Source organism: Periplaneta americana, chromosome 10, assembly GCF_040183065.1.
Source record: "Periplaneta americana isolate PAMFEO1 chromosome 10, P.americana_PAMFEO1_priV1, whole genome shotgun sequence".
NCBI classification, from domain to species: domain Eukaryota; kingdom Metazoa; phylum Arthropoda; class Insecta; order Blattodea; family Blattidae; genus Periplaneta; species Periplaneta americana.
The window spans coordinates 514,393-540,880 of NC_091126.1; the positions used below are offsets into that span (position 1 = coordinate 514,393).

General features: G+C 35.5%; 1 protein-coding gene across 8 annotated transcripts in view; it reads left to right on the forward strand.

Annotated features, from left to right (window-relative positions):
- Positions 1-26,488, forward strand: part of LOC138707363 (ATP-dependent helicase brm-like) — a 233,327-nt gene that overhangs the window by 143,277 nt on the left and 63,562 nt on the right. For 7 of the 8 annotated variants that reach the window (XR_011334196.1, XM_069836649.1, XM_069836650.1 and 4 more), the window contains 2 exons: positions 6,702-6,932; positions 7,571-7,870. Coding sequence is in view for 7 of the 8 variants with exons in the window: in XM_069836649.1 (XP_069692750.1) it covers positions 6,702-6,932; positions 7,571-7,870 (531 nt within the window). In the remaining variant the exon portion in view is untranslated. Of the gene's footprint in view, positions 1-6,701; positions 6,933-7,570; positions 7,871-8,084; positions 8,151-26,488 lie in introns of all 8 variants that reach the window. The other variant, XM_069836654.1, reaches the window with a different exon arrangement.

The window sequence follows — 26,488 nt, forward strand, 5'->3', positions numbered from 1 at the left end:
GTTAAGTCAGAGGTTCAGTAATTGCGAAGGTGGGGGTAGCAGCTTTTGCTGCCTCTTCAATCTGCACTGTCTTCCTCCACAGCTTCCTTTTCCTTTTTTCGGCCCCACAAATTAGGGTCTGACAAGGTTTCATTGGACCTCGAGATAGGAATCAGTAGGGAGCAGTTAATCACTTTTACAGTGCCTTCCGGAAGGATGTCCACTGAATCATTGCCCTCCCAAGATACTGGAATGGTAGGTCCCATTACTGGGACTGCTGGGATTAACATCGAGGTGCCCTCTGTGCTAAAAGAGGAAGGTGGCCCTTGTTCAGAACCACCCATATGTTCTCGTTGAGTAGACATTAAAGTCCCTTGAGTACTGGGAAAGTTATTCCATAAACACATAGCCCCCAATGTAAGTGTAAGAGTAAGGACCCAAATATCTGAGAGATACCATTAGAGACTTTACTCAACTGGTATTCAGCCTTCATCACGGTATGCATAACACCTTGGCTTGGGGGTTGTTGGTCAGGGGCAGACCTACACTGGGCCCTGGCTGTCAACCTCAGCCCCGGGATACACAAACACGAATGGCTTTTTGGTAATGAACCATTGCAGGTCATAATCCGCAACTAAGGCATATTTGGACCTCAGTTTCTATTCTCAAATTGAGTTTGTGATGCTCTCTTCCAATAATATGATTATTGTGTGCAGGTTCATGAGTGTTTGATTAAGGTAGTTCTCATGACGTGAACTTAATTTTGAATTTTTTTCCTTAATTTCTCCTAGTTGTTTATTCTTTGGAATGTCCAATGTAAACTAATAAATTGAAGAATGAGAAGATCATAAATGTAAAACTTTAAGTTAAAATGTTAAAAGTGTTAAGAATTTAAAAAAAAAAGTAATATACCTTAATGACAGACAGGCCTGTTTCAACATTGGTGTGGTGTCATCATCAGTGTCCTTCGAACTACTGCGGCTCCAACTGGTCTTATGGTGGCGAGGGTTGTTTATATGTCGTGTATTATGAGATCAAATAATGTATGTGTATTGAATTGTAATTGTGTATTAAGCCCTATTACTAACAACAATCACGATTACAATAACATAGAAATAGATATGAAATTACTATACATCACACCAAAAAGTCCACAGTTAAACATATTAGAAAAAATACGAAATATACAAGCATACAATAACATACCCATAGCATATACTTAATACACAATTACAATTCAATATATGCACATTATTCGATCTCATAGTACACAACATACAAACAAGCATCCCCACCCCCGCACCATAAGTGCAGCATGCCCCACCTCTGACGAAAGCAATCGTCAGAAATCAAGACCAGCTGGAACCACAGTAGTTCGAAGGACACTGATGATGACACCACACCACTGTTGAAATGGACCCGTCTGTCATTAAGGTATATTACCTTTTAAAGTGTTAACACTTTTAACATTTTAACTTATGAAGTTTTATAGTTTTAATATAAGTGTTAAAAGTGAACAACAGAAAACAATGAACATAAATGTGTTTAAAATAAATGTTCTGAAGTATGTTTAAATATTCAGACGTATGAATTTCTTACTTACAAGGAAAGGCTTTGGTTGTCCCAACATGTATGTCATGAAACTTTCTGGGGTGGACAAACAGACCAGAGTAACTGGTGTGAAGCGTGGCATTTTGCAATCGCCTGTAACCTCTACAACATGGCTTCTGAAAGTGGAGCAGGCACCTGCAATGTTTCCAGCCATAAATTGTCAAACACACTGTACCTGAGGGCTCTACTGTCATTTGGTGATTAGAGCACATGCCTGAAAGGTGTTCGTTGTGTAGCTAGATAAGTGACTGTGCTTAAGTAGTATGAATCAGGGTACAGGACTGTTTCTATGCTAACAAAATAAATACTGTATGTGGAATACGTGTGGACTATTGTGTGTTTTGCAAAATGGCTTGCAAACTTCATGCTGTGGTGCAGATACTGTGAATGAGGTGATGTAGATTTACCAAGCAGGTAACATGGCTCCACCTTACTTTGAAAGGCGAATTCCACGGGAGTTGTAGTCTTTTGAAGCAACTTGTCAGTGTTGACAGTGTCATGTTGGAAGGACAGACATTGTGGTGTGATAGTGATGGAACATCGGACACTTTATCAGAAGGTAATGATACAGCGGGTCCTCCAGCATTTCCATTTCCTATGAACCATCACTACCCAGAGTGAAATGGAAAATCATTCACAACAGTTTCAAAGAGAAAGTGCGACATATAATAATCACTCTTTAGATAGGTGGTATGGTAGAAAACAAAATTGCTCGAATTCGCCAGCATATGTACAGCTGTCAAAAAAAAAAAAAAAAAAAAAAAAAGTGGCTGCACTCGTGAACAGCAAATATTTTCAAAGTCCACTTCCGGTCGCGGCGATGTTACACGATGCATGTGCTTGTACAAGCAGTTCCGGAACTATGAAAATGTTCCATATCTGCTCCTCGCAGACCAGAGGTAGAGTGTTTGTTTAATGATTCAAAGGTTCTGAGTTCGCCCCTGCTTCAAGTTTTCATTTTATTTTTTAATTGTTCTTTAGCGATGTAAATGATATTCAAATTATCATTTATATCCAGTTATCGTTCTTGATGGATATCACGTTATTTATATTTTGTTATCATTCTTTAGAGATATGAATAAAATTAGTCATCATTTGTATTCTGTTATCGTTTTATAACGATATGAATAATAATTATTATTATTGTATCTCCAATGGGGGTTAGCCCTATTTTACATATGTATGTTAGGGCTATAGTTTTATATACAAAAAAGATAAGCATAAAGAGAAATGGAAAAGAAAATTAAATTAGCTTACGCGATGTAAACAAAACATAAACAATCCGTAAATTAGGCATTGCGATTGCAAAACAAATATTAGTTATCAATTTGAAACATACAAAACATTAACAACACACATACGTAACACTTCTATAACACAAATATGCAGCTTTCCGTACCATACATCATAAATTAATACACAATAGTCACACAAACACAATCAAACTATAATTACGACATTGCGACGACATCAAGCATCCCATAACTGACTCACATACATAATAAATCAAGCATCCGTTGCAACACATACACTTCAACATAGTAACCACACTTTTAAAAGTTACAAATTTGGCTCCAAGAAGAATAAATAGGACACTGTTGCTAATTACTATTCTACAATTTCTTAAATACATCTGTAATAAATCTGTGAAATTCCGATATGAATAATATTCACGTTTTTTATATTTTTATCGTTCTTTAGTGATATAAATAATATTCAAATTATCATTTATATTGTTTTCCTTCATTAGCATTATAAAATAATATTCAAGTTATTTATATTGTTATTGTTTTTTCGCAATATAAATGATCTGTATTTTATGTAAGTAATTATTATAACACAAATAAACATCTTTCTTTGTAAAATAGGTTATTTTATTTAGATAATTAAATACGTATTATATAATATCTTATATTAATTAAACAAACCAATATTTATAATTTATATTGTGTTATCGTTCTTTAGTGGTACTGTATAAATAATATTCAAGTTATTTATATTGTAATCGTTCTTTAGCGATATAAATAACATAAATTTAATATTAGGTTTGGAAAAATCCAGTTGCATAATACTGCTATTAGTTTTTCTTTTTGTATTATTACATTATACTATCTTGAACCACAATAAAATGAAAAGGAGTAACGAGGAATTGAACCTGAGACGTTGACATCTAAATTCCGACGTTCGTCCGCTGAGCTACGAGGGCAAAAGTGTGGAAACATTCTCGGAAAAATTGGCCCAATCACACTCCAAGATTTTCTGATGATTCGTAGAAGCTAGTCCAGGATGCGGGGGGCAAAGGCTAATTGAGATTTCCCGATCTCTGATAGGGTCAAACATCATGATAGAATTAATATTTAACCCTTGCCGTGACTTTCAGTGAAGTCCGGAGGGCCCAATTAGTCAAATCCACTCTCCTCATCTCCACGCTTGGGCCCCCTGGAATAGTGGTGTGCGGAAAGCAACGGGATGTTACCGCATTTAGGCCTATCCTTCCCAAGAAAAACTGCAAACATGAACAAAGGAAGCTTTTAATAGAAGAAGAAGGATCTTCTGCGGACCTCTGGAAAAAAAACTAAGGAAGAGACTAGTGAAGTGCTTTGTGTGGAGTGTGGCATTGTATGGGGAAGGAACATGGACATTACGACGAAATGAAGAGAAACGAATTGAAGCATTTGAAATGTGGATGTGGAGAAGAACGGTGCGTGTGAAGTGGATAGATAGAATAAGAAATAAAATTGTGTTTGAAAAAGTGAGTGAAGAAAGAATGATGCTGAAACTGATTAGAAAGATAAAAAGTAATTGGTTGGGTCTCTGGTTGAAAAGAATAATAGACGACATTAGGATATGTGGATCATATGCGGAGACTAAGAGGAAGGCAGAAAATAGGAAAGATTGGAGATTGCTGGGTTTGCAATGAAAGACCTGCCCATGGACAGAACACTTATGTATGTATGTTCAGAATGCCTGGAATATCGTGTCTAAAAACAGTCGCTATTTGCAAAGACTAGTCGTTTCCATGCCCACTCGACTGCAAGATGATCGAGATAAGAGGAAGATAGACTAAATATTGAATTGTGGCTTTTTGTTTTGTTTTTTGAACGCTTAATTGTTTGAATGTTTTAAGGCCGACGCCAGTAAATTTGTTTTGTTTATGCCACGAAAGATATTTTTATTGAGAATAAAATCTTTTTTCTTTCCATTTGCAGCCACAATATCATAATGATAAAGTCATGGCATAATATATTAATGAACCTGATGTTAATTACTAAAATAATCGTAAAAGAGAAAGGAGCCATTATGTATAGTTTGTCTCTCTCAAAAACAGAACACAAAAGGACATAAAAAGCACGTGGTTGTAGTCGAACGCAGGACCTCATGAATAAGAGGCCTGAACGCTACCATTATGCTATCGATAACACACAGAATACTTCAATTATAACTGTAGATATCAGGCAACGTGGTCCAACAACATGTAACATCGCCTGTCTCCAAATTGTAGCGAAGATACCCGAAGGGAACTTTGTTTCAGGAGAGCGGCCACTTTTTCTTTTGACGGCTGTACACCAAATTCCAGAATGCACATGATGTGAGACACGTAATTCACTACGGACATTTAAAGATGTGAGCAAAAGAAGCAACTATCTTAATGAGCATTCCCAGTACTAAAGCCAGCAAATATTTCCAGAACAATTCAAACACCACGCAAGATCACAATGTTTGTTACTAAGCGGGATGTCATGAGGACCACAGCATTGGAGTTATGAAATCTATGCTGACATGTGTTCAATATGAACCAAAGTCGATTTGAATATGACAGGACATTATCAAGACGACTGGAGCTGGTGTGCAATGTGTTTCATCTACTACCCACTCAGGTGCTTATTTCAATGTCAGGAGGCCTTGCAAAGAAACTGTGCGTCTGCTTTCAGGAAACAGGCAGAAAATTTGACAATTAATATGTTTCTGAAACATCACAGTGTAACCAACCTCCATATATAGAATATGACTGCAGCACTCACTAGTGGCAAGATATCCACAGCTCTCGCACTGACCTGAATGCATAAAGTAGCCTACTGGAACCGGAACTAACAGGAGTATCACTTCTGTTTTGCTGGATTCGTCATTCAAATCAACGTTTGTCGATCAAAGTCTTCGGCAATAGGGACGTAAATTTTCAGACAATATTCATACCACGGAATACACTACTGCCAGCCACTGGACGTCAATTTCTTTCACCAGTATAACTTTTTTTGCATGACGCATACATTATGACGAGGAGAATGTCTTCAACCTGCATGACGAAATATATATATTTTTTAATTTGGTTATTTAACGACGCTGTATCAATTACTGGGTTATTTAGAGTTGATGGAATTGGTGATAGCGAGATATTTGGCGAAATGAGGCTACATTTGCCTTGTGGTTAGGGAAATTATCAGAAAAAGCCAACAAGGTCTAAACGGGAATTGAACAAACATGAGTGCAACTCCAAAGCAGCAGAAAAGCACACTACTGCCTGAGCTATGTTGGTGATGGCAGAATCTTCATTTTCAAATTGCATTCTCTTGCATGCAATCATTTGAGTGTGCCACAGTACCAATCTGTGTTACAAGGCACGCCTCTTATGTTCTGTAATGTGTTGGACATAAATTTTGCTGCTTTGACACTTGCAGCACTCTTGACTGTGATTCCAGTGCTGTCATCATCTGGTGCGGGATTTAACTTTGCTTGCAACACTGCCTTTTCATACTACATTACCATAACATGAAACGAGGTATGCATATGACATTTCCAACTTTGTAATGTTGCACATAATTTATCTCATCATTTACATATCTCTTATCTCACAGGTAAATTGTGTTCGACTCTTTATGGCTGCAAACATTACAGACACTAACTCCACTTTCATAAGTCATGTTTGTCCACCCAAGAAAGTTTCATGATTATTCTTGTCAGAAGGTCAAATGCCTTCCCTTGTTGGCTCGTAATTTAGTAGTTATTGATCATGAAATGAACTTTGTAATTCCAGGATAATATATATGTGTGTATATATATATATATATATGTATGTATGTATGTATGTATGTATGTATTTGTTTCCAACCCAGGATCTGCAAGCTCAGGACCGAGCACATCGTATTGGACAGAAAAATGAAGTGCGCGTTCTTAGACTCATGACCGTTAATTCTGTGGAGGAACGTATTCTCGCAGCAGCAAGATACAAGCTAAATATGGACGAGAAAGTGATCCAGGCTGGAATGTTTGATCAGAAATCAACAGGTTCTGAACGACAACAATTCCTGAAAACTATACTTCATCAGGATGAAGCAGATGACGAGGTATTTTCAAATCCAGTAGTGCTATGAGCTGGTATGGTTAATGTATGACTATTTTACTGTCATATTAATTTTTGCAGACATTATTTTGGTATAATACATTTTGTTTATACAGGCATTTTCTGTTTAGAAAATTGTTTCTTATAATGAATTACAGTTTATCTCAATCAGATTCTTTAAAAAAAAACACACACACAGAGAGAAAGTCTGTCAGAAGCTTAATAATATACTTGCTCTCTCTCTCTCCCCTCTCCCCCCCTCTCTCTCCCTCTTTCACTCCTCTCCCCTATCCCTCCCCCCCTCTCTCTCTCTCTCTATCGCTCGTAAAAAGCATTGGAGAGGAAATGAAAGAGGAGTGACAGTAATGTGTGAGAAAGAATGAGCATGAAATGGAATGTAATTTATTTTTTTAATTTTACATAAATTACAGCTATTAAAACTGACTAGTTCGATTCTGTAGATAAGATCATATTTGATATTAGACAACTTTCCATTTCACATTGGAATGAAATTTCAATACACTTGTAATTAAACTTAAATGTGCATCATGCATATTTCACCAGTATTTGCTTATTTATTTAGCTTTGTACATTTGTTTTATACACAAATAAGATCAGCTAACATGTTTAAATGTCTTACAGGAAGAGAATGAAGTACCTGATGATGAAACAGTGAACCAGATGATTGCTCGATGTGAGGCTGAATTCGAGATGTTCCAGAAAATGGATTTAGAACGTCGCCGTGAGGACTCTAAGCTTGGTGCTGAGCGCAGACCTCGATTGATGGAAGAGCAAGAGTTGCCAACATGGCTGATAAAAGAGGATGAGGAAGTTGAGAAGTGGACAGGGGAAGAGGAGGAGGAACGTTATTATGGGCGTGGATCTCGCCAACGTAAGGAAGTGGATTATACTGACAGTCTGACAGAAAAGGAGTGGCTCAAGGTAATTGGAGCGATAATGTAATCTATTGCTTGAACAAATAACCAGTGTTGCAGGGTCCAAACATTAAAATTTCAGAATAATTTTCATTTTTCAAACCCTTTCAAATTGAATGTTGTACAACATATTTTCATTAATTCGTTCCAATAAAACCAACTTGTTGTTAGCATGCTTCATATTAATGCTCTTAATTTAACTTATATACTGTATTGGATAGGTGAGAAAGGAAGGAGCACTTACCAGAGCAAGGGCCAACAGAGACATTGACAGAAGATAACACCAGGTTTTGTCCTTGTATAATGTTGTGAAAAGTAGGACGAATATTTTTAAGATAATTATTTTTATTTGTATATACTTATTTTATTCTACTTTTATTTATTATTATTTTTATTCTTTGTTTCGCATATTCTGTAGTAAGTGTAGCTAGCAGTAATGTAGTGGTGATGGAATGTGATCATTGTTGTCAGCCTGTAGTAGCATGCACGTACACACTTGGCCCTTCTATATCATGTAAATTATATACTTTCTCATATACGGTATATTGTATTGTATTGTATTGTATTTATTAACATTCCATGGTATTCATACATTGCTTCACAGCTAGAATATGGAACAAGTCAAAAAACTTAATACTACTATAAAGTCTTATAAAATAGTCACAGTCTAGTTGAAATATATACAGAAGAGGTTTACAATATAGTCACAGTCACTCTTAACTTCATCTTCAAATAAAGAAATCAAGGCCTTTTTTTCTTTTGGATTATAATGTTAATATTGAGTTTCTGATCTAACCTATTTTTGACATTTTGTATCGGTTTATTTAGAATGGATATGCACTCCACTAAAGATTATTGAAATCTGTAACTTTGTATTTCACATATTTCTATTGTAAATAAAATAATGACAACATTGCTGTAAAAATCATACATCAGCACAGATGATGTTACAGAACAGAATGATAGAGACATTTATTACCATTGAGGTTAAAGTAAATGAGCATTATAGTGCACACTGCCACATGTTTATGAGAGTACACTGTGATGACAATGCATTATCATATTGGAGAGTGCTTTGAATGTGGGGCAAGTAAACTGTTTATTTTCTTTTATTTCCCCATTCCTGTTACTGTACAAACAGAGAGTAGACTTCTTCTCTCATAGATACTAAAGCACGCGCAGTATTGATGACACAAACTTGCTCATTTCTCGTACAATTAGTGCTATTTGAACACATTGCATGTTTATTATTTTTAAAACTAAAAAACTATAGTGACGTAGGCCTAAAATGTTTTGAAACTTATTACAAGTTGTGAAAAAAAGATAATAAAAATAAGAAGTGTCTTAGTGAACCATTCTTCAAACATCTTACCATTCATCTCCTGATGACTGTCTCTTGTGAAAATGAAATCATTAATATACCACATTTCCATACTACAGTAATATGCTACTTTACCAATCCACATAAATATTTCACAGTATGCCTACTACCCACAGAAGGCCAGAAAAAAATCTTTCTTCGTTTCCAATATGGGGGAAAATATTTAGTCTATTCCCCTTCCCCTTGGGAATCTGCAAGCCTGTCGTAAGACTGTGCCTCCAGGCATTCATACTGCTTTCAATGCTGGCAAAATGCTTTTCTTGCTTTAACAGGTACAGATATACTTACAGTCCCTTGATTCAGTACAGTAATAGAAAAGTAACTTTTACACATTAAAATAGATAAAAAAAAATACGCAAAACATAACTAGCCAGTTTAGAGTACACTTTTCCTTTTCCTCGATGTTTTTTAATATAGAAGAAATGTAAATTTCCAGTAGAGTGAGAAAAAATAATTAAGTTAAGTTAATAAACTTCTAGTGATTATATCTCAACTACTGCATTAACAAATTATTAAAACTCTCTTTTGTGTAGCTCATTGAGCATGGAACTGAAGGACTATGTTTCTGATTGCACTATTGTACTGTGCAGGCTAATAGAGGCTTACAAAAAGAATATGTACTGTACCTGTCTTATAAAGAAAATGTTGATTTGTATGAAATCACGTTACCAATCACTGTTGTTCGACATTCACACTTGGAATGAATCCCATGAGCAGAAATAGTAGAACATTGTGATGCATTACCAGAAGTGAGTGTCCACATAATTTGTATCTCATGAATTGTTTCCTTAGTTGGTACAGTGTCTCTTTTCCAGATCAATAAGTTTGTGTAATCCTACACATTTCAATATGCAGTATACATTATTATGGATTGATTTTTCAGGAATTTGGTCAGTTCTTGGAAATATAGTTTATACTTATTCTTTAATTTCTACGTGAGTGTTTTTATATTTATATAATACATTTAGTTATGACAAAAAATGATGGTAGCACATGAATCTGCATGTCGGTTACACTTCTCGTTCTCTGTATTTACTATCAACTTATATCTTTGTGAAATCCTTTATAACTAGGGAACCACGAATTTCGCGATTTTTTTAGAAAAATATATCTCAACATCTAATCACAGTAAATATACACCTTTCAATACTTTTATTCCTGATTTTATCCCATGAAAGATCCCGAAATCCATATCATGCCACGAATTTCCCATGTTTTTACGAAAAAAAGTGTGAATTTTAAGTAATTAGCAAATAAAATATGTGCGAATTTTCAATTTTGTTAATATTTTGTATTATGGTCAGTAATCATAGTGCAGATAAGGTTGACATCTGTTGTATGAACATTCGGTAGTATTAAATTTGCTTTTGTTCAAGTATTCCTGATGTCATATCCAGCTTTGGTTTGTGCATATTTAGTGAGTCATATTGTAAGCACTGTTAGCCCAATGAATTCTTCTTTGTTCCTGTGTGCCATGTGCAAACGCGAACTGTGAATGTTTCTCATCATACAATAATATTTTGTCTGAGAATTACCATCGTTTATAAACAGAAAATATCAATCTTTTTTCCTTGAAATGCATTTTGAAAATAAAGGTATTTATTATGCTACTGACACTATTTTGGAAAATGCCGAAATAATGAATTCAAAAATACTAACATTCCCATTTGAAAATCTCATTTTCTACACTTCAAACTCAACAAAACATCTCAATCCTTATCTATAACTTTGAGGCATTTATAAGATTTTTTTTTTATAAATTTCACCATAAGAATGTTACACAATAGGACTTGTGGTGTCACAATGTTATACATTACACTGCTAATGCTGTTACTTTCCAACTCATGGGCATCCTTCCTGACTGGCTCCACTCCTCTCCTTGCCACCACTTCTTCCCCTCATACGCCTCCATATGAGACTTGCTGACTCACTCGGAGACATAGTATGCAGTATTCTCCTCTGTGACTTATTGAATAGGTTAGTCATCTGCAATTTAAGAAAGGACCTAAGTGTCTGCTCAGGTTTACTTCACTCATATCATATTGTATAGATTACTAGTATTGAGTTATTATTCAATACATATTTGTGAGAAGGAAGTAAAGTTTGGTGTCCTACTGCACTTTGTAACATATTGTCTGCTCAGGTTTACTTCACTCATATCATATTGTATAGATTACTAGTATTGAGTTATTATTCAATACCGTAAAGAGGGGTGACTTTGAACAGTAATTTAGCGCCTTTCTAAATTAAATGCTGTGCCCAATTGCGATAAAACTGTTTAAGTTGTCAATAAATTAGTTCAGTTCTTTCTCAATAGGGTACAGCATTTAATTTAGAAGGGCGCTAAATTACTGTTCAAAGTCACCTCGGCATTCAAAGTCACCCCACTTTACGGTACATATTTGTGAGAATGAAGTAAAGTTTGGTGTCCTACTGCACTTTGTAACATATTGTCTGCTCAGGTTTACTTCACTCATATCATATTAGATAGATTACTAGTATTGAGTTACTATTCAATACATATTTATGAGAAGGGAGTGAAGTTTGGTGTCTTGCTGCACTTTGTAACATATTGTCTGCCCAGGTTTACTTCACTCATATTATATTGGATTGATTACTTATATTGAGTTACTATTCAATACAGTCCACACCTGTGGAGTAACGGTCAGCACATCTGGCCGCGAAACCAAGTGGCCCGGGTTCGAATCCCGGTCGGGGCAAGTTACCTGGTTGAAGTTTTTTCTGGGGTTTTCCCTCAACCCATTACGAGCAAATGCCGGGTAACGTTCGGTGCTGGACCCCGGACTCATTTCACTGTCATTATCACCTTCATCTCATTCAGACGCTAAATAACCTGAGATGTTGATACAACATCGTAAAATAACCTAATAAAATAAAATAAAACAAAACTCTTCAATGCATATTTATGAGAAGGGAGTAAAGTTTGGTGTCCTGCTGCACTTTGTAACATATTGTCTGCTCAGGTTTACTTCACTCATATTATATTGGATTGATTACTTATATTGAGTTACTATTCAATACATATTTATGAGAAGGGAGTAAAGTTTGGTGTCCTGCTGCACTTTGTAACATATTGTCTGCTCAGGTTTACTTCACTCATATTATATTGGATTGATTACTTATATTGAGTTACTATTCAATACATATTTATGAGAAGGGAGTAAAGTTTGGTGTCCTGCTGCACTTTGTAACATATTGTCTGCTCAGGTTTACTTCACTCATATTATATTGGATTGATTACTTGTATTGAGTTACTATTCAATACATATTTATGAGAAGGGAGTAAAGTTTGGTGTCCTGCTGCACTTTGTAACATATTGTCTGCTCAGGTTTACTTCACTCATATTATATTGGATTGATTACTTGTATTGAGTTACTATTCAATACATATTTATGAGAAGGGAGTAAAGTTTGGTGTCCTGCTGCACTTTGTAACATATTGTCTGCTCAGGTTTACTTCACTCATATTATATTGGATTGATTACTTATATTGAGTTACTATTCAATACATATTTATGAGAAGGGAGTAAAGTTTGGTGTCCTGCTGCACTTTGTAACATATTGTCTGCTCAGGTTTACTTCACTCATATTATATTGGATTGATTACTTGTATTGAGTTACTATTCAATACATATTTATGAGAAGGGAGTGAAGTTTGTTGTCCTGCTGCACTTTGTAACATATTGTCTGCTCAGGTTTACTTCACTCATATTATATTGGATTGATTACTTATATTGAGTTACTATTCAATACATATTTATGAGAAGGGAGTAAAGTTTGGTGTCCTGCTGCACTTTGTAACATATTGTCTGCTCAGGATTATATTGAGTTACTATTCAATACATATTTGCAGTGGCGTGCATTCAGGGTAAGCTACTGAAGCACTGCTTCGGTAACAATATAGTATTTCATTATAATTACACGATTATTCAATAATATCTGTATAAAATCGTCAGATTTCTTCAGAACGTATAGAACTTAGAGCTTAATATGTTACATTATTGGTATGAGCATTGTGAGTGAACCGAAGCATTGTCACTTCTACTTCGGCTGAGCAGCGAAGGAATTGCGCGTGCACCTCTGATGAAGGCCACAGGCTATGTGCGTCTGCACCCCACAATCCGAAGCTAGCATGGGTTGTGACGTCACTGTTACACGTGTCAAATAAGAGAATGCCTGCAAGAGCATGGAGACGAGTACTGTTGGTGACTCAGAAGAAGACTAGCATGGAGTGAGGGGAAGGAGTGGACAATAGGTTACATTACGACAACAGTGCGATACTTGTACTACTTATGAGTGGAAACATTATTCCGTCTACTAGTAGTACAAGTATTGCACTGTTGTCACAATGATATCTGTTTACCACCCCTTCTTCTGTTCCCTTCCGCGCTCGTCTTCTCCCGAGTCACCGACTATACCTATGTGTTGCTTTCTTTTAGAGCAGTAAGATGCCACACTTCGCCCCTATTTTTTTTGTAGTGTTGTTCAGACCGTCGCGCTCAGAAGCATTCTCCGTAATTTCGAGTCGCATGTGAGAAGTTATATATAGAAAGTGTAAAGTGTATCAGTAACAGTTATGTTTTCTTCAGTGTACATGTTTGTCGAATGTGTGTGAAAATGTTTTAGTTCGTGAAGGTACCAGGTAGTAACTAATAATACAATACATTATATAATATAGAACAATGTCTACATGTATTATAAAAGAGCTTGTGTTGAAGCCCTTTTCTGCTCATTCTTTCCAAGAAAAAAATGAGATAATTAAAAATGGACGGCCAACACCAGAGCTACCGAACTTGGTTCAAAAGGCCAGTAAATTTACTAGACATTTTCAGTCTAATATGTATAGCGAATGTGACTGGTTAGCCAGCAGCGCTGAGCTAAATGCGGTGTTTTGCTGGTACTGTCTGTTGTTTGGAAAGGATAGAAATACTAGTTGGACCAAAACTGGGTACACGTATTTGGGAAATTTAGTAAAATCTATAGCCGAGCATGGGCTGTCTGTTAACCACCTACGATTGTCTGTAGCTATAGCTGCTTTTGGGGAAAATAGAATAGAAACTGCACTCGACCACCAGCTTAAAAATGAAATATCTCTACACAGTCAAAAGGTAAAGTGGAACAGGGACATCCTTAAAAGGCTTATTAATGCAGTGTGTTTTCTGGGAAAACAAGAGTTGGCCTTTTGAGGCCATGATGAAACAGACAATTCTGTTAATCGTGCAATTATGTGGAATTGCTGAAGTACACTGCAGAATATAATCCTCTTTTAGCGGAGCATTTAGAAACCTCTACTGTGTTTAAAGGATAATCTAATTCAAAATGACCTAATCCAAGCTGTAGGTTCAACCGTTTTATCAGCTATAAAGCAGGAAATTATTGAAGTTCCTTTTGTAGCCATCATGGTTGACGAAACTTCAGATGTGGCAAATAAAAGCACAGTTTTCTATTGTCCTACGTTATGTGCATGAAGGAGAGATAAAGGAAAGATTCTTGGGGTTCTGTGATATAAGTAGTGACAAACATGCCCACGCTATTGCAGAACTTATCCGGCACTTCTTATCAGAATTTGGATGTAATGAAAAATTGATTGCACAAACGTATGACGGTGCAGCAACAATGGCGGGAAATTTGAATGGAGTACAAGCATTAATCAAAGTCACACATCCAGAAGCCTTATTTTTTCACTGTTATGCCCATGTACTTAACCTCGTTTTTAGTATGCTTAATGGACTTGCAGCTTTTTTTTCAAGATCGCCAAAACGTGCTAACTTTTTGGATCAATTTTTGCAACGTCGTCTTCCACACGTCTGTCCAACGCGATGGAATTATTCATCAAGAATGGTAAACACTGTGTGCAGGAACAGAATTCAACTTTGTAATGTATTTTGTGCTATGCTAGAACACCCTCAAGAAATTGAGTCAGATATTTTAGCACCAATTAATGGCTTTTTGACACTTTTGGAAGATTTCAAATTTGTTTTTCTCTTAAATACGTTTGACAAAATATTTACCTTCACCGATGTGTTGTACAACATCCTACAGAACCAAGCAAATGATATTCTGTACTGTCAAGAGAAAATACAACAAGAAACTAGCCGTTCCATAGCCGCATTACGTGATGATTATGAAAGGGTTTTCCAAGAAACCGTGTCTCAAGTAGGTGAGCCTCCGAAGAGAAAAAATATCAACTATAAACGCATCTATTGTGAAGTGTTTGATAATATTGATAACCACTTGGATGTAAGATTTCAAGATTATTCTAATCTGAAATTTTTAAATTTATTGTCGCCTCAAAACTATGAAAAATATACTAACCAATTCCCAGAAAGTTGCTTTCAAAGTCTCATAGATACATATGGAAAATTTTTCGACATCATTCGATTGAAAAATGAGCTGATTGTAGTGTACAGCAGTGAAGAGTTTAGAAATAAAACCATGAGTGAACTTGCAAAACTATTGAGTACTAATTCAATGCTGAAAAAAACTTTTCAGCAGTTTAATGTGTTAGTGACATTACTGTGTACAATTCCTGTGAGTACGTCTTCAGTAGAAAGGTCGTTTTCAACGCTGAAGAGAATCAAAAGCTACTCTCGAAATTCTACTGGAGAAGAGAGACTATCTCGTCTTGGAATTATTTCAATTGAAGCGCTCCTACTGGGAGAACTCAGGAAGAAGAAAGAGTTCTTTGATGAGGTGGTTACCAAATTTGCTTCCCAGGAGAGAAGGATTGAATTTCAGTTCCGTTGATCTTGCTGTGAGAAGTGCCAAGGGTGAGTTTAAAGCCAGAAGCTTGTTATTTTATATCAAATGTTGTTTAATGGTAGCTTTAAGAAATTTAAATTGATATTAGGTCTAATTATTTTAATATATTGTGACAGCGACGTGAGATTCGAACTCACGACCAGCGTCCCGCAAAAGAGAAGATCGCGCGGAGCACTTTGGGACGGCGCGCGGCGGAGAGAAGAGAGGGCGTGTATTACGTCAACGCGACGAGAGTGCGCGCGCATCTGGTGCTGGTAGAGAGGAGAGGGCTCTGGATTTTTCTGGAGTGCAATCTCTGGAGACGCGTCGAACTTTCGAGGCTACATCGCTGTGATTATAAAAGAAGAAACGCCAGCGAACTCGAGCAGTTTTTCAGTTATTCAGTCAGTGAATAAGCCAGAGCAAGCAAGCCAGTCTTGTGTACCGGAGTTCGACTCGAGTGTGCGTCCGTAACTGTGCCAGCATCCGAAGGCCTGAGTTCGAGTGCAGTGGACCGCAGTTGGAGGGACCTGAGTTCGAGTGCAGTGGACCGCAGTTGGAGGGACCTGAGTTCGAGTACAGTGAACTGTCTCTGAAGGTCTGTGGTTCGAGATACTGTGAACTCGAGTGACTGAGCTAGAAGAACTGTGAACTGAGAACTGATAGTTCTGATTTGTAAATAGTGCTTTGTAAATATTAGTTAAGATTAACAGTTCATTGTTGTTCGTAATAGTCCAAGTAAATTGTCATTGTCGTGAGTGGAGTGCTATAACGAATATTGTGTTGAGTGAAAATCCAATTGTTGACGAGAGCGTTTAAGGCGAATTGTAGAAAGGAATTGTTGTTGGAAGAATAAAATCCTATTGTTGAGTGGAAATAAATTTACAATATGTTGTTCTAATTATTATCAGTTGTGATTTTATCAAGGCAAGCCCCTTGATTTACTATTGTTTACCTAATAATTATAATATTCAGTGCTTTGGCTGTCTGAATAGTCACCGCACGCCACTGCATATTTGTGAGACGGGAGTAAATTTTGGTGTCCTGCTGCACTTTGTAACATATTGTCTGCTCAGGTTTACTTCACTCATATTATATTGGATTGATTACTTGTATTGAGTTACTATTCAATACATATTTATGAGAAGGGAGTAAAGTTTGGTGTCCTGCTGCACTTTGTAACATATTGTCTGCTCAGGTTTACTTCATTCATATCATATTGGATAGATTACTTGTATTGAGTTATTATTCAATACATATTTGTGAGAAGGGAGTGAAGTTTGGTGTCCTGCTGCACTTTTTAACGCATTGTCAGCTCAGGTTTACTATTGGATAGATTACTTGCATTGAGTTATTATTCTATACGTCTTTATGAGAAGGGATTAAAGTTTGGTGTCCTGCTGCACTTTGTAACGTATTGTCTGCTCAGGTTTACTATTGGATAGATTACTTGTATTGAGTTATTATTCTATATGTCTTTGTGAGAAGGAAGTAAAGTTTGGTATCCTGCTGCACTTTTGTAACATATTGTCTGCTCAGATTTACTTCATTTATGAATGATTCATTCCATGTCTAAACAGAAAGTGTTTTGACCTTTTGTTTTCAAAGTTGATTTAAACTTTGTGCATGTTTTCTAACAGTAAATAAAAGTTACCCTTATACTTTTTGCTGGGGCTGAAGTTCATTGTATTGTTGAAAAAGTGTGCGCACTAATATATGTAAATGTTCGTTTGTCCCATTATGTTTATCATACGAAATCGAGACTAATCTCAAATAGGAAGTTAAAAATCATACTTTTAGCCTTTGTATGCACTTTTTATTCATGTTTGTATTATCCGTACATTGCTCCCTGATTATAATACGAAACTTAACTTTTATAATGTTAGCACAAATGGAATACCGATTTTAAAATATCAGCATATTCTCTGTTTAGTTCTCTTGAAGTGTTCAAAATTTCATAGTGGAAAAGTAATAAATCGCAGAGTAACAAATTACTGAATAAATGCACATGTTGCTCCCAACGCATATTACCGGTGTGCTATTCTGGGAAACAAAACTTCTCGTAATGTTACACTAGGGTGGTCCTAAGCTATACCTGTGGAATTCCTTTATTGTATATATTATTTTAGCTCTCTCCTCCTAAAGTTGTTCCAGTTTGTAAAAAAAAAGATCCTGTGAATATTTTCAAACACATCACATATTGGAAGCCATGTTGAACAGCACATTTGATGAGTACTTTTTTTACATGATATGGAAGAAGGGGGTATTCATTTTAATTAAATATAAAATATAAATATATGATCTGATAAATAAGTTGTTCTCGCACTTACTCCTAAATCCAGTTTTGCTTTTCGAATATTTTAGAAGAGTGCACGTCTTAGGAATTCTTTATTTGAAGACATCTTGCTACCAACAATTTGAGTACTATCATCTATAGTTAAATATGTATTCTTACGACGTTTGTCTTTAAACACCATCCTAAGTATTATATAATTTCATCAGTGACGTGCAGTCCACCCAAGCAACCCAAGCACGGCTTGGGCAGCACTGATTGATTATAAGAATCACGATATCTATGTAAATCCATGATTAAACTTTCTGTTTATTTATTCATAAAGTCCTGAAACGTTTCTAAATACGTTTTGTCAATTGTAAGTCGCGTGATGGGGCATATACAGTGCACATACTGCATTCCCAAGCTGGCACCAGTGTGCCAGTAGTGCTTAATGCAGGTTAGCATGGAAGTTGCCATGACAACCCACGTCATCATAACTTTGTACCGGTAATTTGTAGTTACATTGTGTATGTGTATATAAGTGCAATAAAAAGTTTTGATTATGTCTGGTGATGATAATAATTTAATTCAGCAACAAAAGCTAAATACAGTAATTTAACTAAAGCAATAGGGGATCATGATGTTGCTATTGCACATATTCGTGCTTTTACTGCACTCGCGACTTTTGGAACTGTGCATATTGAAACTGAGCTAAGTGACCAAACACAACAAAGTATTATTCTACATAATGAAAAGGTAACACGCAATAGAGACATTCTGAAAAGGCTTATAAACGCTGTTTATTTACTTGCAAAACTGGAACTTTCATTTAGAGGAAACGGTAAGTCGAAAATGTCCAACAACCGCGATAATTATTTAGAACTTTTGGACTACACTGTCCAGTACGACCCTCTTCTAAAAAATCATTTGGAGACATCTACAGTATTCAAAGATGTATCAAATCGTATTCAAAATGATTTAATTGAATCTGTTGCCAGTCCATTTAATAAGGAAATTAAACAGCACTTACAGAAATCTGATTTTTTTTGCCATATTAGCTGATGAGACAACTGACGTCTCGAATAAATCACAATTTTCTCTTGTTTATCGATATACGATTGAAGGAAGGGTGGTAGAGTGATTTGTGTGCCTCCATGATGTAAGTGGAGACAAAACAGCGGCAGCACATTCTGATCTTATTTTTAAGAGATATTCAAGACTTTTCAAACTGCAGTAAGAAACTTGTCGCACAGAGGGAACTGCAGTGATGGCCTCTTCATTATATGATGTCAAGCTAATAGTAAGGAATCTTTTGCACAAGCTCTCTTTGTTCACTGTTATGCACACTGTTTAAATTTAGCACTGTCTCAAAGTGGTTCAAGTATTCCTGAATGCCGTATATTTTTTGCTACTCTTTCTGAGCTTGCAGCGTTTTTCTCCAAATCATCAAAGCACACATTATTTCTTGATGAATTTCTGGGTCGACGATTATTACCATATGTTTCCCCAACAAAATGGAATAGCTCGTCATGACTTACCAATACTTAGAGTAGTCTTTTATAATAGTATTTTTAATTTTAGGCATTAGTTGCAGTAGGCCTAATCTTATAGATTTTGTAAAAAAAATGAGTACCAAATACCAACGTATTTTTATAATTAGTAATGTTATAAGTATTTGAATCGAATATAAATAGTAAGAAGGAAAAGAAAACTTGACTATGCGGCTACTTGGGTAATCTGTTGGGCCACCACACGTCACTGAATTTCATAATACATATAACATCCACATTGATCTTATACCAAATGGAGACTGGTGAGGTGAGGGGTGAGAGTTTGTTGTTGCAAATGCACATAATGTAGTTATAATCTAAATGTGCACGGCCTTGCTGTTGCTATTTATGGGTAATTTTTGACTCTTTTTGAAATAAGAATCATGAGATGACGATTTGATTCAATATTTCCAGGAAGCATAAAAAACATATATGATAGTTGTAGTCGTTTACGAACAGTGTGGGCCTTGCTGTTGCTATTTATGGGTAATTTTTGACACTTTTTGAAATAAGAATCATGAGATGACGATTTGATTCAATATTTCCAAGAAGCATAAAAAACATATATGATAGTTGTAGTCGTTTACGAACAGTGTGGGCCTTGCTGTTGCTATTTATGAGTAATTTTGACACTTTCTGAAATAAGAATCACGAGATGCTGGTTTGATTCAATATTTCCAGGAAGCATAAAAAAACAGATATGATAGATGTAGTCGTTTATGAACAGTGTGGGCCTTGCTGTTGCTATTTATGGGTAATTTTGACACTTTCTGAAATAAAAATCACGAGATTCTGATTTGATTCAATATTTCCAGGAAGCATTAAAAGGAAACAGGTATGATCGATGTAGTCGTTTACGAGCAGTGGGGGCCTTGCTGTTGGTATTTATGGTAATTTTGACACTTTCTGAAATAAAAATCACGATATGCTGATTTGATTCAATATTTCCAGGAAGCATAAAAAAAAACATATGATAGATATAGTCGTTTATGAACAGTGTGGGCCTTGCTGTTGCTATTTATGGGTAATTTTGACACTTTCTGAAATAAAAATCACGAGATGCTGATTTGATTCAATATTTCCAGGAAGCATTAAAAGGAAACATATGATAGATATAGTCATTTACGAGCAGTGGGGGCCTTTCTGTTGGTATTGATGGTAATTTTGACACTTTCTGAAATAAAAATCACGAGATGCTGATTTGATTCAATATTTCCAGGAAGCATCAAAAAAAACCATATGATAGATATAGTCATTTACGAACAGTGAGTAACTGCTGCCCGAACTAATTTGAAATTTTGCAGTCTTCAGTTGAGAAATTTTTAGACAAAATTTCGATCAAGATAGAGGCGCTAGCTTTACTGGCATGTAAAAGAACTGCGGGACAAAATTCCGGCACATCCGGCGATGCTGATATAACCTCTGCAGTTGTGAGTGTCGTTAAATAAAACATAACATAGAGGCGCTAGCTCCTTATGCACTGAATTGCGTTTCTGGCAGAGAAGAAAGCAGCTCTCCAGGATGATGAATATTTTTTGTAATTTTTGCTTATCAGAAAATTATTCCTGCGTTATTCAAAAATCAGTACAGAGTGTTCAATGGAATAGAAATCAGACCACACTACATTCCTTTGTCATTTATTTCAAAGACAAAAACAAATTAAAACATAAAAATTTGTTACCAGTTTCAGAGTGTCTTAAACGCGATATAAATGTTATCTGCCTGTTAAAATGACAATTAATACATTTTATTAAGAATGACATAAGTATTGCGAAAAAAGTTATATATTTTTCTGATGGGGCCCAATACAAAATTCGAAAAACAAATTGTGAATCTGTGCTTTCACGAAGAAGATTACAGTGTAACGATTTTCGGACTTCCCACGAAAATGGCCCTTGTGAGGGGTTGGCAGCAACAGCAAGCCTTCAGCCTCATTAGAATTCCATTACAACAAAAAAAAAAATTGAGTGACCTGAAAAAATTGTTAGTGGATTTAATTTTGTGTTTGTGACAAATAATGAACGTAAAAAGAAATGTGACTTACTGCAGTCTCGATAAGAAAAGACAAAACCAATGAGTGACACAAGAACACTAGATATTTTGATACCAGTTTCAAAATCTTAAGCACTAGTTAAAGATTATTCTTTGTCCCACGAAAATAAACATATTTATTTTTTAATTCCTTAAGGACACTTCAGTTCTCCAGCAGAATTTTCTGTGTTTTTGTGTTAATTTTGAGGAATTTTATATTAATAATTGTACTTAAAATAAGTGTTTATATAATCCTTCAGTTGATATAGTGCATAATACATGGATAATGTTTGTACCCACGTGTCCCTGTCCATACAGTGCAGCGTGGGCAGTGACATCCCTACTCAGCAGCCAGCGCTAGACTGGGTAAGCTAATTTATTGTAAATGCTTTATGTATCTCCCACTCTGAAATTTTGCACACACATAGTATTGAATGTAAGGAATGCATTGATATTTTTTTAATTTCAAATAATGAGTGCTGACTTCATAAAAATGGCATTTAAAAAATGAAATTTAGAGAAAAAAATAACGCATTAATTTTAATGTAATTTATAAAGGTTCATCTTATAAACTATTAAAATGAGCCAAATTTGAATTTTGTTAGTTAGGAACAAAGATATTACCCTTTGTATTTAACAGTGTGCGAGCTGTTACATAAAATTTTATTTTGAATAACTGCGAAGATAATTAATTTTTAGAAAAATAAAAATACACGTATATGTTATTGTCATCCATTAAATGGAATAAAAAAGTTTCACAAAAATCCAAAACATGAAAATTAAATTTCCTTTAAATTTGTCTGATTTGATGTGGGATGACTCCTATATCATATTGAATAGTTTATTTGTATTGAGTTATTATTAATACGTGCTTATGGGATGGGGTAAAGTCTGGTGTAATTTTACAACACTTTATAATGTGCTGATTCCTGAGATTCACTTCATCTATATCAAATTGCATACTTTGTTAGTACCGGTATTGACTTATTTATTTAATATGCATTTGCGAGAAGTAATTTCATTTAAATTAAATTGTTGCAACCTGCCTGCTACTTTTTGATAAGTTGTTAAATCAAAATAATTTGACTTTTATAAATATGGTTAATATTAACATACACAGGGTAAACTGTGAAATTGTACAATTTTCTAGAGCTTATACAGTAGCATGCAAATTAATCTGAACATGACATATTTTTACATTTTCTGTCATTGTTGGCCTCACAGCTGCTCATACCGCTTTAATTGACATTGTGTAATTCCATTGTTGAAGGTCTGTCATTATTTTTTTTATAATATGTGACATTTTGCTGGTCGTTTTGTACTTATAAGCATTTCAGTTGTGTTGAAGACTTAATACTGCAATCCTGTGTACATTCTGTCGTCTTCACAAATGGATACAACTCCACGAAAACGGTCTAAAATTATGACATTAGCAGAGCATTCTTCTATGACACAGAGGAAAATTGCTGCAGAATGTCACATCGGTTTGGCTACTGTTAATTCGATCATAAAACGATACAGGGAGACTGGATCCATCACACCCCAGAAAAAAAGGAAACTGTGGCCGGAAAAGGAAGACTTCACCTGCAGATGATCATTTAATTGTCAGGAAAAGTAAATTAAATCCTAGACTAACTGCTGTCGACTTAACCCGCGAGTTAATGGCTATCACTGGGGCGAATATTCACGTCACAACAGTGCGGCATAGGCTTTTGGAAGCTGAACGAAGAGCTCGTAAGCCTATTAAGAAGCAACTGCTAACCCCTGTTATGTGCAAAAAACGCTTAATGTGGGCAAAATTACATCAACACTGGACAGTGAATGACTGGAAGAATGTACTTTTTTCTGATGAGTCTCATTTTGAGGTCCACGGCCACCGTGTTTCTTACGTACGGAAAGGATCCAAAAAAGTAACAGCAGCTCATCTCCAACAAGCACCCAAATACCCCCCCTAAAGTAATGTTTTGGGGTTGTTTTACACATGAAGGGCCTGGAGCGTTAATACCTATCAAGGGAATGATGAATTCTGACAAATATATTCACTTATTGGAAACCAGAATCGTACCCCAGCTGCAAAAATCATTTCCAGATGGCAGAGGTGTGTTCCAACAAGACCTGGCACCATGCCATACGTCTCGAAAAACTACAGAATTCTTCAACAAGAAGAATATTCAGGTACTCCCCTGGCCAGGCAACTCACCCGACATCAACCCCATTGAGAACTTGTGGTCCATTTGCAAAAGAAGAATGCAAAAAATGGATTGTTCTACAAAGGAGAAGATGATTTCTGCCCTCATTGGTGTATGGTTTCGCGATGAAGAAATGAATATTTGTGGGAAATTAGTGGAGTCTATGCCAAATCGTCTCAGAGCTGTTATTAGGAACAAGGGAGGCCACATAGATTACTGAGGGATGTCTTACTGTACATCCTTTTTTTATCCCGTTTGAATGTTTTTGCATAAGTAATTACGTTGTTCGGATTAATTTGCACGCTACTGTAATATCATTAATCTTGGTGAATTCATCAGAGAGAAGTTTGACGTAACATTTAACATTTTTAACATTGTAGTAATTTAAATTCTAGTTTTTAATGTTTTTTCCTATTGCATCTGAATTCTTATATGTATTCTATTCATATTAATGTAAATTTGAAGATTTTTATGATTGCACATTTATCAAATAGGAATATTAAATTTTCCTCTTTATTATCATATGAATTGCAGTTCTTTCTTTGTAAATGATAATTCTTTTTTTCACTTTATATAATTTGAGATCCAGTAGAGTCGTGGATATATCATTTTGTTTCCTAAATATGTGACAGAATATAGTATATTCGAGTTTACATATGAAGGAGAATTTATTGTACATTTTCTACATTCATCCCTATCCATTAATGTATCGTTTCCACTATGAATTTGTTCCTGTCAGTTGTAAGGGTGGAGCAACAGTAACAAATATAAATGACACTCGGGAGGAAATTAAACGCAGAATAAATATGGGAAATGCCTGTTATTATTCGCTTGAGAAGCTCTTATCATCCAGTCTGCTGTCCAAAAATCTGAAAGTTAGAATTTATAAAACAGTTATATTACCGGTTCTTCTGTATGGTTGTGAAACTTGGACTCTCACTCTGAGAGAGGAACATAGGTTAAGGGTGTTTGAGAATAAGGTGCTAAGGAAAATATTTGGGGCTAAGCGGGATGAAGTTACAGGAGAATGGAGAAAGTTACACAACACAGAACTGCACGCATTGTATTCTTCACCTAACATAATTAGGAACTTAAAATCCAGACGTTTGAGATTGGCAGGGCATGTAGCACGTATGGGCGAATCCAGAAATGCATATAGAGTGTTAGTTGGGAGACCGGAGGGAAAAAGACCTTTAGGGAGGCCGAGACGTAGATGGGAGGATAATATTAAAATGGATTTGAGAGAGGTGGGGTAGGATGATAGAGACTGGATTAATCTTGCAAAGGATAGGGACCGATGGCGGGCTTATGTGAGGGCGGCAATGAACCTTCGGGTTCCTTAAAAGCCATTTGTAAGTAAGTAAGTAAGTTGTAAGGGTGATAATAACTGAATGGCCCAGCAAGGTCATAATGACGTTGAACAACAAAATAGCAAGTTGTTTTTGTTGTTGAGTCACTACAATGTCATGGTACAGAGTCTTGCACCAGTAATAGAAAGCTGACAGTTTCCACTATTTACAGGTCTTCGTAAGAAATATTACCAACTCATGCTTCATTTGTTTACGGGTAAAAAAGGTACTATTTACACATCTTGATTACACAACTTTTAACACTATATCACTTTGGAATATGTTTTATATATCTTTCGCGTGTTAAATATTACAGTACCTGGTTAACTAGTTTCAGCCTGTTATTGGCCATCTTCAGAACTCAAGATGAATCATATCATATGAATTACAGTTCTTTCTTTGTAAATGGTAATTCTTTTTCTCACTTTATATAATTTGAGATCCAATAGAGTCGTGGACCTATCATTTTGTTTCCTAAATATGTGACAGAATATAGTATATTCGAGTTTACATATGAAGGAGAATGTATTATACTTTTCTACATTCAGCCATATCCATTAATGTATCGTTTCCACTATGAATTTGTTCCTGTCAATTGTAAGGGTGATAATAACTGAATGGTCCAGCAAGGTCATAATGATGTTGAACAACAAAGTAGCAAGTTGTTTTTGTTGAGTCACTGCAATGTGATTGTGCAGTGTCTTGCACCAGTAATAGAAAGCTGACAGTTCCCACTATTTACAGGTTTTCGTAAGAAATATTACCAACTCATACTTCATTTGTTTACGGGTAAAAAAGTTACTATTTAAACATCTTGATTACACAACTTTTAATACTATATCGCTTCGGAATATGTATTATATATCTTTCACGTGTTAACCAGGTACTGTAATATTTAACATGCGAAAGATATATATAATACATATTTCGAAGTTACTATTTACTTTATCATTTTTTATCTTATGCTTCACTTTTGGGATCTTATATACTTGATTTTTTTTTTCTAAAAATATATTTTGATGCAGAAGCTGATTTTAAATGAAACTTTGTACTTTGTCACAGTTTATTTCTGTATTAGTTTATCATTT